Here is a 16,389-nt window from a genome sequence, read left to right as displayed (position 1 = left end):
ATCATTAATAATAGTGTTGAATTTGTAACATCCTCTATAAAACAGTCATCAGCCTCTCAAATACAAGGAAGAAGTGAGACAGGATCCTCAGATACATGAAGTGCACGGACGCCTTCCCTAATCCCTAACACAGGCTGCACATCTCCAGCCACAAAGAAAGTCTTCCTTGATTTAGTTAATCTCTACAGGGTAAATGCATCTAGTTCAATTACATGACAGTCCTGGTATCCCCCTGGAATGCTCCCTCTTCACCATGGTAAAATCCCAGATTTAACTGCAGCCTCAGAGGTTCCATCTAAGGGAACAACCCCTTTACACAGCTATAAAGAACTCCCCTCCCCTTTCCCCCGTTTAGAAACAGATCAAAATCTCTAGTTACCTCAAAAATCTCCTCCCTGGAGACCTCGATCCGACAGTGGCCAGCCTGAGGCTGCTGCTGGGACAGCTCCTGCCGCAGGATCTTCAGCTTCTGCACCAGGTCGCGCTTGTAGCGCGGCACCGTCAGGCACTCGGCCTCGTCCGGGAGCTGGCACAGGGACACCACCTGCTGCTGCTGCTGGTGCTGCTGGTCCTTCAGCTGGTTCTGCCGGCTGCAAGCACACACAGCTGCCTCAGAGACCCCTTCATCCATCCCTGCTCTCTCCTTAAACCTCCCAGCATTGTACCTACACTGCTTTCAATTCACTGTGATTATTACTGTGATTACGCTGCGGCCAGTAAAGAATAAATTCAGAGCGATTTTATCCTGACTAAAGACATATGGGTCTGTCTTTCTTGGCAACTATCAGGTGTTTTTAGGGCTTGTTATTTCTATTAGTGCTACTCTACAAAGTATGCAAAAGGTTACAGCACATACAATAAGGTATTATCCATAGAATTTTACTACTAAGCTGCTGACACTGAATTTCTCAGAGACCATTTCCATATTTCCTTTGCGTGTTTTCCCTTCCTCCATTTTAAAATTCAGGGATCTGCCAAACACTCTGCCTCTAATCTACAGTCAATACCATAGTCTGTTTTAAATGGCTTGTCTGGAAAAGAGTAAGCTTACAAAAAGATGTTTGTACTGGCAGCTTGGCAAGGACCTTGTCCCTTGTACCTGGCCTAGTCTGGACCACAGGAATGTGGGAGTTCACATGGAACTAATTGGCACAGATAAACAAGTATTTTTACTAGCAATTCTAAGAGATTTTGTAAATCTGACTTCTTACTAGGAAAAGTAAATGGATCATGTTGCAGAGATGTTCTCTCTGTGTCATTTCTTGTACACAGTGAGTGGATATTTTTATAGCTTTTTAGTATTGCATTCCCAAGCAACACAGGATAAAAACTGTATTTTTAAAGCCTAAGAATATCATCTCTCTGTGGAGCACAAGAGAATACCCTACATTTACTGGATAAATAAGAAACATTACAATTTAGAATGTTTTCCAGTGGAATGCTAGTTCATTTTTTTTAAATATCAAAGACCAAAAATTAATAGATGGACCCAAACACTGTTTTAATGTATTCTGTAATTTCAGCCTATTGTCTGTTTTGAGATAAGGCCTAGTAGGAAACTCTCCTGGCCAACCAAAATTCACCTCCAGACTTTTCCACAGGGACACCCAGAAAAATACAAATCATTGTAATAATTTAGACACACACTGGCTCTGGTTCTATGGCTCTATGTCATTTGTGCCATGTGCATGGTAATTTTCATTTGTGATTAGTTTTAAATATGAATGTAATTTAAACTGTATTTACTTGATATAATATTAAAGCTAAATCCTTATTCTATCTTCTGGAATTTCTAATTCCATAAGGAGGACTAAGTAAAAATATTCCCTGTATAGGACTACCAGAGAAAGCCATATTTATATACTAAAGTGAGCACCCCTCCATACCACGTTTAAGGGTAAAAAGTCACAGTTCCCCAAAGCACAAAGCTAGACAGGGTCATTCTTAAAGGAAATGTAATCTGTGAAATTAGAATGATTTTAGCATCAAATGAAATCACTAATTTTCTCCACACAGTGCTTCCCAAAATAAGGAAGTACTATACAAGGAAATACTATACTATACAAAATAAGGAGAAAAATAAAACACCATCTTCCAGATTTGCTAAAAATTATCAGTGCAGTTATTAGCTAAACAAGCTGCAGTGCTTAAGGTCATTAAATCTCATTTCTTAGTTTGTTTTCACAGCTGAATGACTATGCTTGAATCCATACAGTGTTTTAAGGATACAACTAAATACTTTTCAGGTGCCATAACTTATCAAAATTATCACAAACTCTTGGTCAATGTCTTAGAACAGAACTGAGTAACAAGTCTGATTATTTTCATAACTTACAATGTCATAACTGGAAGAACAAATGGCTTTACTCAGCTCAATAGAAAAGTCAGTATCACTGAGAGTGAACTTTTTCTCATGCCTTTGAACCTAAAACTCTATCGCACCCATCCCACACGAAGTCTAAACTTATTTCTTAGAAAATTTACAAAATGACAGGCCTAAGGCAAACTACTTTTTTTATTTTTTAAAGAACAAATAAGGAGGTGGACTCAAGGCAGGGGAAACTTTCACACATCCTGTTTGGTGTAATAAAAGAATAAACACCAAAAATTATTTATCAGGCAGCAGACTTTGCTGATGACACTGTTGGGTGAGTTTCTGAAATCCTTTCCTAATGAAAGACAGATGGACAAATTAAGAACTCTAAGTTCAAATAAATGCTAAATGGTTCTGTGATTCTGGAAATTAAAAGTCAAATTAGATTTTCCAGCTAACAAAGGTAGCTCTGTTATCTGTCTTCCACAATCCATGTAGAACTGGGTACTGTGCCCCTTCTGCCATTTCCAAATAAACCCACCTGAGGAGGCCAGTTTGTCAAATACAGCCCAGTTCACTGAGTTTCCTACAGCTTCAGAATTGCACTGCTGTAGTTAAGAGGGTCTGTAGTTTTTCTTGACCTAAATCTGAATTGATTTTAGGAACGTTTCCGTGTTTCAAACATGAACATGCTCCTTCACTACTGATTATTTTCAGGATCGTTTTATTTTCAAACCACCAATTTCAATTCAGCTAAAATGAGTAGTGATTTGTTCTAAACTAAAAAAAAAAGCACCTGAAGTGTCTGGATGATGGCAGCTGACAAAAGTCTGTAACATACACATATAAAACAAATGATTCCTCTAAATAAAATACATATTTCTATATTTAGGCTTCTCTCCCGTTTGGGGTGTGAGGTTCAAGTGTATATTGGGTAGAGGCTAGACAGCTTTTGTGTATTGCATAAGACATGCTGTCTCCTGGATATGACTTTCCATTCCTCAGCTTTGTCTTTTCGGTGCTTGTTCCCATTATTCTTTCCTTCAGCTTTTCTTCCCAATGATTCACTTCCTTTCAGAACTATTCCTCCTACTGACTCCTCACCCAGGGCAGCCTGGCTTTCCATCTTAACCAACTCCTCATTGTTTCTTCCACTTAACACCTACTCAATACTTCACAGGTGTTTCCCAAGAGTATTAAAAGGTATTAGCAGGAGAAACAATGGAATAAACTCCCAAGTACCACGACAAGCGTCTGAGACAAAAAAAGAAATATTTGTTTGCTTTTTCGTTTCAATTTTTAATAGAAAATCCCCAATGTGTAATGAGTGCCTAGGGTATAAAACACGAGCCAGAATTCTTTTAAGCTTCCCCTTCTCTTTTTAAAACTGTGAGGTGAAATTATGATATCAAAACACGAAGGCAGAAAAAACATGGTTCTTGTTTCATCCTTTTTGTAAAAAAGCTGAGTTTAATTACTGGGGCCTTATTTTGAGAACATATCAACTAGACCTACTCTAAAACTGAAGGCAGGAGCCGAGTTATTTCTCCTTACTCCAGGAGCATAGCTGGGCACTTATGCACCCCCTTCCTAACTCATCAGTATTTCACACCACTGGCTCACATGCAACTTCTTATTTTAAAACAAGTTCTTCATAACTGAAAATAGAATGAGGTATAAAGAAAACAAAGCGTCTCTCTTGCTCTTAGGGGGGAAAAAAATCTATGGGCCAATCTTTCCCACCAGATAACACTTGCTTCCCTCCCCTTGTGCATCACAACAGCCACATTCCTGCCTAAATGCTCCTGCAGACCTTTTTCAATCTCCTCTTTGCGGTGGAACAGAGAAGTTGGTGGCGTGTCAAAGAGCCACTCCTGAAAGCCTACCGGACTGGCAGAGCCATCCCCATCCGAACCCGGCTCCAGACTCACTTTAGGACCAAGTGCAGGTTTGCAGAGAGCCGCGGGTCCGTGAACTGCGTCGTTCTGTTGTTATGGTCAACAAAATAAACCCTGCCTGTTGCTGTATTTCGGATCTCCCATCCAGGAGGCAGTGGACCAAGCTCTTCACAATTGATGTTGCTAAGATCCCTGTGAAAACAAATATAAAATGAAAAACACCTCAGCAATTGGCCTCCGAGCCAAACAAGCGTAAATGTAACAGAACAATTCCATGAAGTCTGAGAAAATGTATTGTTTCAGAAACTTGATCTGTTCAGCTGCAATCTCTGCTCCCAAGGTACAAGCCCACCACAGCAAAAACACACCCCAGAACACATGCCGTGGGGAAAAAAGTTCTTATCAAATAGCCCTCATTCTACAAACTAACTTCAGCTGTTAAATTAATAAATGTTTCAAACAAAAATAAAGACCATTGCCATATTTGTCAAAATGGAATTGCAGTTCTGCACCAATTCTGACAGAAAACATTTTTTAAAACAACATTAGTCACGTAAGGAGCTGTGAATCACACTTTAGAAACTCATACAAAACAAAGCTGTATTTCTGAAGAGTTATACTTTCCATGAAGAATTACACATAGGACGTGTATGGCACTGGCTGTTTTGCCCCAGAAGCCCATGGGCTTGTGGGAAGCAAACAGCTCTCTAACAAACTATTCCAAATCAAGGAGTAGATGAACAATGACTCAGCTCTGCCCTGAGCAATGCAGAGGTGGCTCAAGAGGTCTCAAGAAAAATTCTGCTGAAATTAGGAAGATGTAAATTAATTCCAGAGCCTCACTGAAAACAAATGTTGGTCTCCAAAAATATACACTGATTATTCATGGATGCAATTCACACCTCAGACCCCTCACACTGTCCCGTGCAGCTCTTCCCAAAGGTGTTCAGCTCTCCCAAAATCGTGGGAGCTGAGGGAGGAGAGAGCCAAGGGTCAGAATGCCTTAAAAGGTGCGGTCTGCAGGGCTTCCAAAGGCTTGAGGAGCTCTGGAATTGAACTTCTGCTGCTATTCCCCATGAACACACTGCTGCTGCACTGCAGGGATTACTTTTGCTGGCTACATGACTGCGGCTATTAGCCTCAAAAATACAGTATTCCTTAGAAATGACATAAATTCTATCCTCATGCAAACAATTCTTGTTCTCAGAGACATTCCTGCTGTTTGTGCTGCCACGCCTCAGGGCAGTGCCGACTTAGATTGCACACATAACCATCACACCCCAAACTTAAGGATTAGATGTTCATATTAGTTTTTTAGAGCCTAGTTTTGCATAATACACAAGTCACTGACTTCCTACACAATTGCAGCCTCAGCTCTGCAGGCAATGCATCAAAGCTGTATCAAAGCAAGGCTCCATCTTCTAGCACAGAAACAGTAACAGCAAAATAACTCGAACAATGAAGTGTGGTCTTGAGGCATTTTACCCTTCCTGGGACACCCATTTCCAATGAGAAGGAACACAGGAACACCAGCAGCAACTGACAGAGTTCCCCTGTTTCTCACAAATGTCAGCACAGGCTGCCAATTTCAAACCACACAAATCTCACACCACCATTCCTGGACTTCAGGAGGAAAGTGTTTACAACAGGATTTATTATAATTTACAATAGGCTACCAATAATGTCCACTATCATCCTTTCCTTTCAAACACAGCAGCAATAATCACATGTACTTTCATGAACACTATGTACATGTATATTGTGTAAATACAATATAAATATGTCCATGGAATTTAAAAGACCTAGGATTTGTTTTTTTCCAAGTGTTGAGATAATTGTAACAGGAAAAGCAGTTTGACTTCTCAATCCAACCCAGTTTTCACCAAAGTATCTTGATGGAACGTCTTTTGGAAATGTTCAGATTCTGTTTTTTTCATTATGTTGCAGAGTATTAAAATCTGGACTTGGCTCTAATTCATATGCAAAATTTAGAATCAGTGAACTGTACCTGTTTCCAAAACACTACTGTAATTTATTTCCTAGTTTTCCAGTTTTTCATTACAACACCAACTCAAAGAACTGGGGAAGACAGACTAATTCATTTTGATGAATGACGTGTTAAAATAATGTATAAGGGGCCAAGAATCAGAAATGTAAGCCAGAGAAAACTTGGAGGAACTTTGATTTGAAATATTAAGGGTACTTCCATCATTTCTTACCTAGGTACTCTTGGATCGTGCCACGTGCTCACACCAGTTTGAGTATGCAGAAAATAGACCTGACCTTGCTGAGTTGTCCTTTGCTCTGTGAAAGCAAGACAAATTAATTAATGCAAGAACAAAAAAATGCAGCACGAAGACTCACAGAGACTGATTTCCTTCAACTAAGGAATAAAAATATCTTCCATGTGAGAAGACACAACCCATTTTCCTGTTTCTTGAGAGCCCCACAAGTAAGCCCCTTTGGTTTCCATACCATATCCTTCAGGCAGGTCGGGGGGAGTGTGCAGGTGTGTCCGGCTCATGTAGTTCCTGTGCCTCTGGGAGCGCACCCTCCTCTCGGCCAGCCGCGGATCCGCCGCCTGCCCGCAGGACGCGCCGTTGGTGCCGCCGATCGGAGTGTTCTCGTCCACCAGGCAGCTCAGGGGCCGGCCCGGGCTCGAGTACTCGGATGCTGGCCTGGGGACAGCGGGGAAACCTCAGCGCTGATGGCCACACGGCACAGCTGGGGCAGCTGCAGCCCGGGCTCTGGGGACACCTCAGCGACCTGCCAGGACACCTCAACTGCAGCAGGAAGCTCCTGTTCCGCGCTCACCAGAGGAACATCCTCACCTCCAGACTTCCTCACCTTGCCTTCATGTGGCTGAGCAAGTGATCAGGCCTTGGTATTCCTTCTAACTTTTACAGAATGTTATTAGGCCAGGATGGTGAGAAAGGGCTAAGCAAGAATAAAAGCAGTTGCTCATGAGAGCAACATTGACCAGAGTGATTTTGTATCACAGTGCCGCTTTCAAAAGGATTTTAAATAGGTTAAAGGGGGATTGACAAGGTCACAAGAAATCCCCAACACAAATTATCCATTTTGCATTTGCTTTTCTACTGTGTCTAGAGCTTAGAATGGGTATTTCAACATACCAGGAAAAGCAGAACTAGGAAAACAAAAAGCTGTTCAGTCCTTTCAATCCAAAACTGCAAACATGTATCAACGCTGCCAGTGTTAACAGTCCAGATTATTTAATATCAAATATATCCATGCAGAGACCAGAATGATATTGAGAATGGAAGAGAATATCTGCAGTCACAGTCTGCAGAGGAGTCTGATAAAAATGCAATGACACTGCCTGCAACTCAGGCAACAGCAGAAGTGGCTTGAGGAACAGTTTCACAACACACATCTACAGTGATCAGGAAAAGTGATCACAATGATTTCCAAACACACTCTGCAGCAATCAGCTGTAACTGTTCTAGGTTACAAGGTCACAGAACAGTGTCTGACAGCTACTCACAGTCTCACTTCTTCACCCCTTAAGATGTCTTCAAAATGTAATGTCTGTATTTACAGAGCTCTACCATAGCATCTCTACAAGAAAGCAAAGATGCTACGACTAGGGCAGGGAAAAAAGGAGCCAGAATGATTTTCTGAGTTAAATATTAGGCAGACTAAAGGAGAAGGATGCTAAAGAAGGGGAGCATTCAGCTTGTGCAGAGTGAGTGAGCAATCCAATCCCCCTGTGAGAGCCACTTGGAACTGCTCAATAATCAAACTCCATCCTCCCCACAGCATCCCAAGGAATTCCTCACCGTGTGGGTCGCTCCCACTGAGTTGTCCGTGTAATGTGGTTTAAGTACTGGATCCTTCCAGAGGCAGTCCTGCGCTCCTCCCACCTGCAGTTCAGACAGGCACAGATAAGGCACTGAGTGCTATTTCCAGGAAACCAGGGCACAAAACGTTTCCAACAGAAATGCCCAGCTCAGGAAGACTTACACTGCTATGAATCACATTAGCTGAACGAGGTGACAGGAAACAACTAAAAGTTCAACTCAGAAATGGTCTAACATATTCTTCCCTTGGAACCAGGCACATCATTAACAATATCACACCTTCATATTCAATAACGGCTTGAATTCTAATTAAATCCTAATAGCCACATAAAGGAACTTCTTGGAAACACGTTTAATAATGCCTTTAACTTCTTTTGACCACTGATTCTAACAAATGCTTTCATAGCATCTTCATGCACTACTTGCTTTCATTAAAAAGTCAGCTTCAAATAATGTGACTTTTGAATTAACATTAAATTTGCACTCTGAAATACATGAGGCTGTACAGCAAATTTTGCAGTTACACAATTAAGTGAGCAATATTTATGCAAGGAACATTCTGAAGTGAAAATTTAGAAGCATTTAAAAAAATGTTTTTGACTTATCTGGACTCCAAATTAACAAAAGAATGCTGTTACAGACTAGGACGATGATTTGTCTTTAAAAATGTATCCTCTGAAAACTAATTTTCTCCTGTCTTTACCTGCCAAGAATCACATTCAGAAAGTCTGTGTTTGCTCTGAAGAAGTTGCTGACAGCACCAGAACCTAAACCAGAGTATTTTCCTGTGTTTGCAAAACTGTTCTAGGTGATAATGATGTCATTAACTCTCACAGGGACAAAACAAGAATCCTAAACCCTGCATGTGGAAGGTAAATACAGCAAAAACTTGAGCTGCATTACCTTTTCCAGTCATGTTTTCTTCCCTAAGAGGTGCAGGAAGAAGAAGTGATCCATGTTTATCGTGGTGGATCTACACCTCTTCGTGGTGCTGCAGAAGGGCAGCCAGACTGTGTGGTCACTTCCTTGCTACAAAACTCCTGCATGCATAAGGCACTTTGCTGGCTGTGATTTAATCTGAAATATGTGTTTTCTTGGACAAGTTATTTTTCCAAGCATTTCTTTACATATGTCACCTCCCCTTTTCCAAGTGCAGATAAGACAACAGCCAACTGCTCAACTGCTCTGCGTACCCCAGCTGGCTCAGCTCCTGTGCTGAATGCAGAACTCTGAGTGCAAGATTTAAAATAATTCATTTGCACACTGCGTTCTCACTATTACAGAAGTCTGTGGTATGAGCTGTATTTGTGTTTACATCACAGTGATGTCAGCTTACCCATCTGGTAAATCGTTATCGAATAACCGACTGCAATCCACAACTTGTCCTCCTGTGCCTATTCGGTCTCTGGACTGAAGACTGACTATTAGGATAATAAAAGAATTATTAAAGATATGGCATCTGAATGTAAATTGTGGTTACATTTGAAAGAGAATTGGTACAACTTGGAGGACTAAGCTGAGACATGTTTGGGATATTTTTTCCTCCTCAAAAATCAAAGATGTTTGCAAAGGAACTCTGTTTTCATAGATGGAATTCTCTACATCTTACTTCAAAAAAGTTAGCTTAAGGAACATGAGTGCATGTTAAGGCAGAAAAGGAAGTGAACTGTGAAACTGCAATTAATTTTGTGTGTTGAGATGGACTGTGACATTCAAATGGTGGCACCTCACACTCAGCTGGGACAGGGCCAACAGCAGAAATCTGAAGAGGAAGAGCTAAAATAAGGAATTCCTCCCTGGTTTTGACTCCTTCTCATGTATTTTGTGTGCCCATGGGTTTCAACAGACACACACACACAAAAAACCATGCAAAATGTAACTGCTAGAAGCATTTTGGTTTATTGGCTACTTTCTAACACCAGTAGTATGAATTCAAATGCAAACCACACAAAGCAGCCTGAAATGCCTCTCCTTGCCCTCACCAAAACTGCTTCACTTTTAAATTAATTTTCTTACATGATTCGCTGTAATGGATATTTATGCCTGAAGCTTTTGTACTGCAATTATGAAAACAAAGATTTTTTTTTAGGCTGCTTTTGTTCCCAATATCACAGTTTGAAAGTGTCCAATCTGATAATTTATGACACTTTTGTTCCTGTGGGGTTGGGGTGGGTTTTTGATGTTTTGTTACACCTTTAACAATAAAACAATTGCTTAAAAAGCTAAATACGTGCTGTGGCCCACATTTCTTGAGGTAGTATTAGTGCACCTCTGGACAACTGTCTTCAAGTCCTATTTATATGCAGTGAAATGATTTTACAGACCTTAACCTGGATGCAACCAAACTTTTGTAAAGATCAGAAAGTTTAAAAAGCTGGAGCAGAACTGGCAGATTTTGCCTGAGCCCCCAAATTTTCAACAACAACATGTATGGAAGCTCAGAACTCAACAGACCAAGCCAGGGACTCCTGGAGTACCTGCTGCATTCCTAATCCATATTAACCCCTAATCGTCCATGGACTCTAACATTACAAAATAACTTTAGAGGGAAAGACACCTTCAAATTCAACCAAACCAGGATCTCACATGATGTATTTATTCTGCCATGACCCCACACGCTACAAGCTCACACCACTGCAGGTAGGCAAGGTTTGGCAAGCAAAACAAGAGACATAAATTAACATAAACAAAGGCAATTACCTCCCCTTTGCCTACGTGAGGAGCAGAATTTGTGCATGGCTTCATTTTGTAATAAGTGAGGGCTTATGTTTTTCTGCACTGCCACTTCAGAATTAAAGTGGGGGCACAGAAAAGCTGCAAGATTAAGACACAATTCAGGTGCCCCTGGATCCATTGCTGAAAATGCCCCCATTTCTTCCTCTCTTTGAAGACAACCCAGGGATTTAGGATAAAGATCTCCTTGGTCCCTATACCAAGGCATAACCACTGTGCACTTGATTTGCAAGATTATCATCTACTGAAGGCATCAATTACATTTTAATATTGGCTTGCAATCTTGCATGGTCTCTTAATTTAAGAGAGTTTATAACTGGAAGAATTGAGAGTATATTTAGAACTCTTTTTTACTTATTTTTAATCCATGTTCTATGATCCAGATTCTGTTTTTAATTTCTCTACCATCTAACTACTGTCGTGGAATTATCTAGTTTTACTCAGGCTCATTCATCCACATAATAAAGTTGCATTAGTGAAGAAAGATTAAAATATAAGAAGATTAATAATGACAACTTAAATAAAAAAAGACATGAGTCTCTGGAACTTTACCAAGGATGCATTAAATTAAAACAGAACCATGACTGAGTAAACTTGACCTTTCTGATGGTATCAGCAGAAAACAGAACACTCAGATTTGCTCTGGGTCTCTGCTGTAACCTGACAAGGTGGTTTTCTGTAGGCTCAGTGCACAATCCAACAGCTCCTGGTGTTGAGGGGCAGCCCCAGCAGCAGCCCAAGAGAGCCAGAACTGCTTTGGCTGCACCACTTCCCATGGGCACATCAGCTAAAGGCAGCCTGGCAGTCCCGGCTGTGCCCACACTGTGACTAGCTCTGACTACTTCTCTCTGAAGTCTCTTTGTCCTTGCACACTGCAATGCATTTGCCACCGGCCTCTCAGACCTTTCTACTTTGGGGAGAGGCTTTTGGGTTTGGTTTTTTTTTCCCTTTAATGAATGGCAGCACTCCCCAGCGATTCTGACCAGGATGTGAGTTCATACTCTGGAGGGCAGCATGAGAGCACAGTCCCTGCTCTGTGCTGTGGAGCTCCCAGTACACCCTGAACCTGCTCTCCTGTGCTCCCAGCTCAGCCTCCTCTCCAAGGGCACCCACAAACAAAGCTGCACACACAGGGATGCTCAGGGGACCAGGACACTGGAGCAAAGCCAGCGAGCAAACCAAGCCCACAACAAAACACACCCCAGAGAAGTGACTGATTCATCCTTTACTCTTCAGTGCAAGCTCAAATGTAATCGAGAACAGCCTGGAGGTTCAGCAGTGCACTTACAAATCCCCATTTCTACCATCATTTCACTCTCCTGTGCTACCACACTCTGATCTTAATGCAAGCACTTGCAGACCAGACAGAGACGGACAGTAAAAGCAACACCAAGAGGTAAAGTCACAGGTGTTATTCAACACAGGGAGGCAAACAAACATTTGCTGACTAATATTTCAGAGGCTTTCCCTGGATGACAGAAGTGCTGTTTGGATATAATTTCAACTAGGAATTGAACATAAAACTGAGCATAAAAATTCACTTTTCTTTCCCTCATGTCCAAATATTCTCATTAAAAACTTGCTGTATAAATAAAGAACTTCCTTATCCTGACCAACTTTTGACTTACATGACCTATTAAAAATGCTGAGAACTGAGAATGGACCAAAGAGAGTATTTATGAAGTTTTTTGTGGATACTTGCTTTTCAATTTGCCAGCTTTTTTTAAATTTGAAGTTATTTAAAGTTCATGAGTTCGTAGAATGACAAAGCACAGTTACTGAGGTTGTTGACAGACTTGTTAATAAGCCATGAAAACACAAAATTAATGGATCAAGTCACCCCAGACAGTAATTTCACTTGCGTATAAGCAAGATGCTTTTTAGCTTTTCCCCAAACCTAAGGAAGCACAGCCTTGCTGGAGTTCTCAATGGCCAAGAATTTTGTAGTCAGTTTTTCACAAAGAGTTCACACTCAAATTGTAACAATTCTTTACAGTAAAATTAAAAAACTTTCTAATTTTTTATTATCTATGGTCTTATTTGCCCCAACATTTATTGTAATATTTTGGTTTGGGTTTTTTTTTTTTTTAGGAGGTTTGAGCATTTTGGTTTGCTTTTTGGTTGTTATGGGGTTTTTTAAATTCACTACCTAAATAATTGTAGTCTGAGGTCCAATTGGCTCTGGCAGTAGACAGGAGAATCCAATATAGAAAACTGACATCTAGAAGAGTTATTTCTATAGCTATTATAGAAACTAAAGATAAAAAGATAACTAAAAGATAAAAACCTTTACTCACCTACTATCTGTCCTCTAACAGTATCATTGTCATTTGGCCCAAGCTTGCAGAGATCCAACCTCTGATCTACAAAATGAGGGCACAAAGTGTAAATCACACAACAAAACAGAAACACCATCACAAGCTACCAAATCACCTGGAATATACAAGCTTTATAAAACCCAGCAAAAACCCAATTAAGTGTCATTCTTCAAAAGTCTGGACATGCAAGCTTGGGCTGAAACAGAAGAAACCTGTCCTTAGCTTACTTACAACCAGTGTCTTTAAGGCGGTTGATTGCATTTGAGAGAAGTCTCACACAACCCAGAAAACCAGCTCCCTGCTTTTTATGAATTTTCTTGTGATTCCACACGCTGATCGTTATTGAATCCGACTTCCCAATATATCTGAAAAATGTGGGACAAACAGTACTGTCAGTGGCACTTACTGAACACTCTGATGATGCAGCAGAAACCACCTTGGGGGGAAGAAAGGTCATCAACCACTACATTAAAAATTTAACACACACTGTAATGGCAAGAGAGAGCAAGTCATCAGCAGGTAAGATGTACGTGGCACTTCAATGGAAGCATGTCTCATGGAGAAGCTCACTTGAACACAAACTGCTCTGAAAGCCGATTCTGGAAGGGGGCATTCACGTGAGCCAACCGAAATCTGTTCAAACAGCAACACGAGCAGGCTGCGGGCTGGCCCTGCACCACAGCTCCCTGAGCAGCCACAACATGCTCAGCCCCAAGCCCCAGCCCAGCCCCTCCCAAGGGGGCAATGCCTGTGGCATCCCAGCAGTGTCTGGGGGCAGTGGGAGCAGGGACAGCAGCCCCAGTGCGGGGCAGGAGCCGGGAGCTCCTGGGGGCTGCTCCTGCAAGCCCCAGGAATGCAGGGACCCCCAGCACCCAGCAGTGTCAGGCCAAGCCATCACACAGCTGCAGTTACCCGAGCGCAGGGAGGCTGATTTACCCTCAGGAATGCATGTCTGGGGCACACATGACACCTTACAGCCACACCAACAGGCCACATGGGGCTTAGCTGGGATGTGCCAAGTTCCCCTCCTGCCCAGGGCTCTCTCCTCGCAGCATTCCCACGGATGTGCTTGGCAAAACCTGGATCTGTGTGCACTGCCTTGGGGAAACCTGGACACTGCAGGCTGTTTTACTTCTGCTTTTTTTTGTTTGAAGCTTTGTTCTTCAGAGGCAATTACCCTGCGAGCTTGTTTTTATTTTCAAAACTTTCAGAGGACAGTTTCAAAACACTCAAGATAAATCAGCGATTGCCAATACTGAATTATTATGCCTGTTTCAAGTTGAGGGAAATGAATTTGTAACTATGGCTTAGATCCCAAGAACTGCTTGTAGTTCTCTCTTCCCAGACCACAAATTCTGGCCTTAGTTTAGTTCCAAGTGCTTCTTTTTTGTTTGTTTTTGAATGAAAACTGATCAACCAATGTCTAAATACATCTCCCCACTGACTGTGGCTTTACTAGCTTTTAAACATCTTAATATTTTCATAAAGATAGAAATGATACTGTCAAGGTTGGCAAACCAAATAATTGAACTAACTGGCATGACTTAAAATTACAGCTGTGATCAGGCTAACACTTCTCCCATTTTTCCTTTTCCAAAAAGCAGGACTTGTACAACTTCTTTTTCCCACCTGCAGACAGCAACTGACCCAAGAAACCTCATGGTTAAAAGTAACCACTACACATTTACACAAAAACAAAACCAAACCCAAATAAAACACAAACTTCACATTAAAAAGCCCCAAAAGTTTTTTGAATAGTAAACTGATTATATAACATAGGTCAGATTTTTGGCCTTACAACCTTGACAATGCCAATTTTGCATAAAGAAACAAGATGAAGATGGGTAATCACGTGCACAGTTGCAGTCTACAATGCTTTATGTACTTAAAATAAAGTCTTATGAGAATAATTTAGGTGCACTTAAAATTAAAGACTTATCATGACCTGTCTTGAATTTTCCAGTTTTCCTTGTTGCTTTAAAAAAGTCAAAGGTATATGGTTAAACACAATTTCATAACAGAACAGTTTGAATAATATGTAGAACAGCTGAATACACAACATAGTTTTCAAGAATTCCTGTAATGTTTCAGGGTGAGGTTCTCAGGGTTGGGATAACAGTCACCATCCACACCAAGAGGTGGGAACTCCACATTCTACTATAATCTACTCTTGATTTTTGCACCCAAAACCTAGGCTGGTTCACATTTTAAAAGGAAATAAGCAAGACAAGCTGAATTTTTCCAAATAAAAATGCCTGCTTTTTTAACAAAGGAAGAAAAGAAATAGTTAAGTAACATCTAGTTGGCTTTACAGCAAAATGTTTCTTTCATCTACATCTCTGCATCATTTCAGACATAAAAACCCATGGTCGTATTTAGAGAGTGACAGTAGGATGAGTTTATATTTCCAATTCAATTTGGTGGATCAATCCAATTTGGTGGATAAGTTACATTTGTTTTACATCATCTGGCAATAAAGTTCCAACATAAAAGCCTGAGCTAGGAATTTTATTTTTTATTAAAAAATAATGTTCCAAAAAATAAAGTGCAACAAACCAAACCAGAAACACAAAACCACAACCCCCCCATTTTGTGGGATGACTCTCTCTTCCTGCTCGTAATTAAAGTTATTGGAGCTTATATTTCTTTTTTTCCTCTATCCTATCAGCAATATTTCTTCCACAGCTTCAGTACTTCAACAGAGATAACAGGATTAGTATTAATGAAGTGGAAACAGAAATTCAATTGCATAGACATTTTGTTGACTTCCATATTTTCTGAATCTTTAAAATTAAGACTCTGGTTAAGAACTGCATGTTCAGAAATTTTAATTTCCCTACTCTTAGCACATCCACTTCTAAGAAAAAAAAAATCAAATTCATGCCTTACTAGAAACCTCTAAATTATTTAAATAAAAATTAAAAACTGGACAATTGTTATTTTGTCTGCCACTGTGGAAGGTTTGGTATCAAGTGACTTTTCATCCCCATGGCATTCCCTACACTTTCCCTGAAGGGTTCACCTCGTTGAAGAAATGTGGAATGAAGAAAGTGGAAAAATATATTCCTGAAAAAACACACCTCTTCCTGATCACAAGCCAGACATACTCCCTCCAGAAAGAGAGAAAAATGCAGCATCACGAGGTATGAACTCAGGTTTGGAAGCCAGGAATTCCCTATTTCTAATCCATGCTGTCACAAAGACTGTTTTTATGACCTGGACGAATTACTTGGTTTGTTTCTCCATTTTCCCATTTCTGACTTTTTTTTTCAAATTTAATCTCAGTGCTCTGCTTTGAGCTACAA

General features: G+C 40.7%; 1 protein-coding gene across 2 annotated transcripts in view; it reads right to left on the bottom strand.

Moving 5' to 3' along the window:
* Positions 1 to 16,389, bottom strand: part of SMURF2 (SMAD specific E3 ubiquitin protein ligase 2) — a 59,536-nt gene that overhangs the window by 10,248 nt on the left and 32,899 nt on the right. Inside the window, exons 4-12 of one of the 2 annotated variants that reach the window (XM_041719853.2) lie at positions 15,030 to 15,059; positions 13,316 to 13,449; positions 13,064 to 13,129; positions 9,370 to 9,454; positions 8,013 to 8,096; positions 6,688 to 6,890; positions 6,432 to 6,516; positions 4,246 to 4,404; positions 380 to 590 (exon numbers count right to left, since the gene is read on the bottom strand). In XM_041719853.2, the coding sequence (XP_041575787.1) occupies positions 380 to 590; positions 4,246 to 4,404; positions 6,432 to 6,516; positions 6,688 to 6,890; positions 8,013 to 8,096; positions 9,370 to 9,454; positions 13,064 to 13,129; positions 13,316 to 13,449; positions 15,030 to 15,059 (1,057 nt within the window). The remainder of the gene's footprint in view (positions 1 to 379; positions 591 to 4,245; positions 4,405 to 6,431; positions 6,517 to 6,687; positions 6,891 to 8,012; positions 8,097 to 9,369; positions 9,455 to 13,063; positions 13,130 to 13,315; positions 13,450 to 15,029; positions 15,060 to 16,389) is intronic. The other variant, XM_002194506.7, reaches the window with a different exon arrangement.

This window comes from Taeniopygia guttata, chromosome 18 (genome assembly GCF_048771995.1).
Source record: "Taeniopygia guttata chromosome 18, bTaeGut7.mat, whole genome shotgun sequence".
Taxonomy (NCBI): domain Eukaryota; kingdom Metazoa; phylum Chordata; class Aves; order Passeriformes; family Estrildidae; genus Taeniopygia; species Taeniopygia guttata.
Note: the sequence above shows the minus strand (reverse complement) of the source record. Positions and strands in the feature narration are given on the sequence as shown.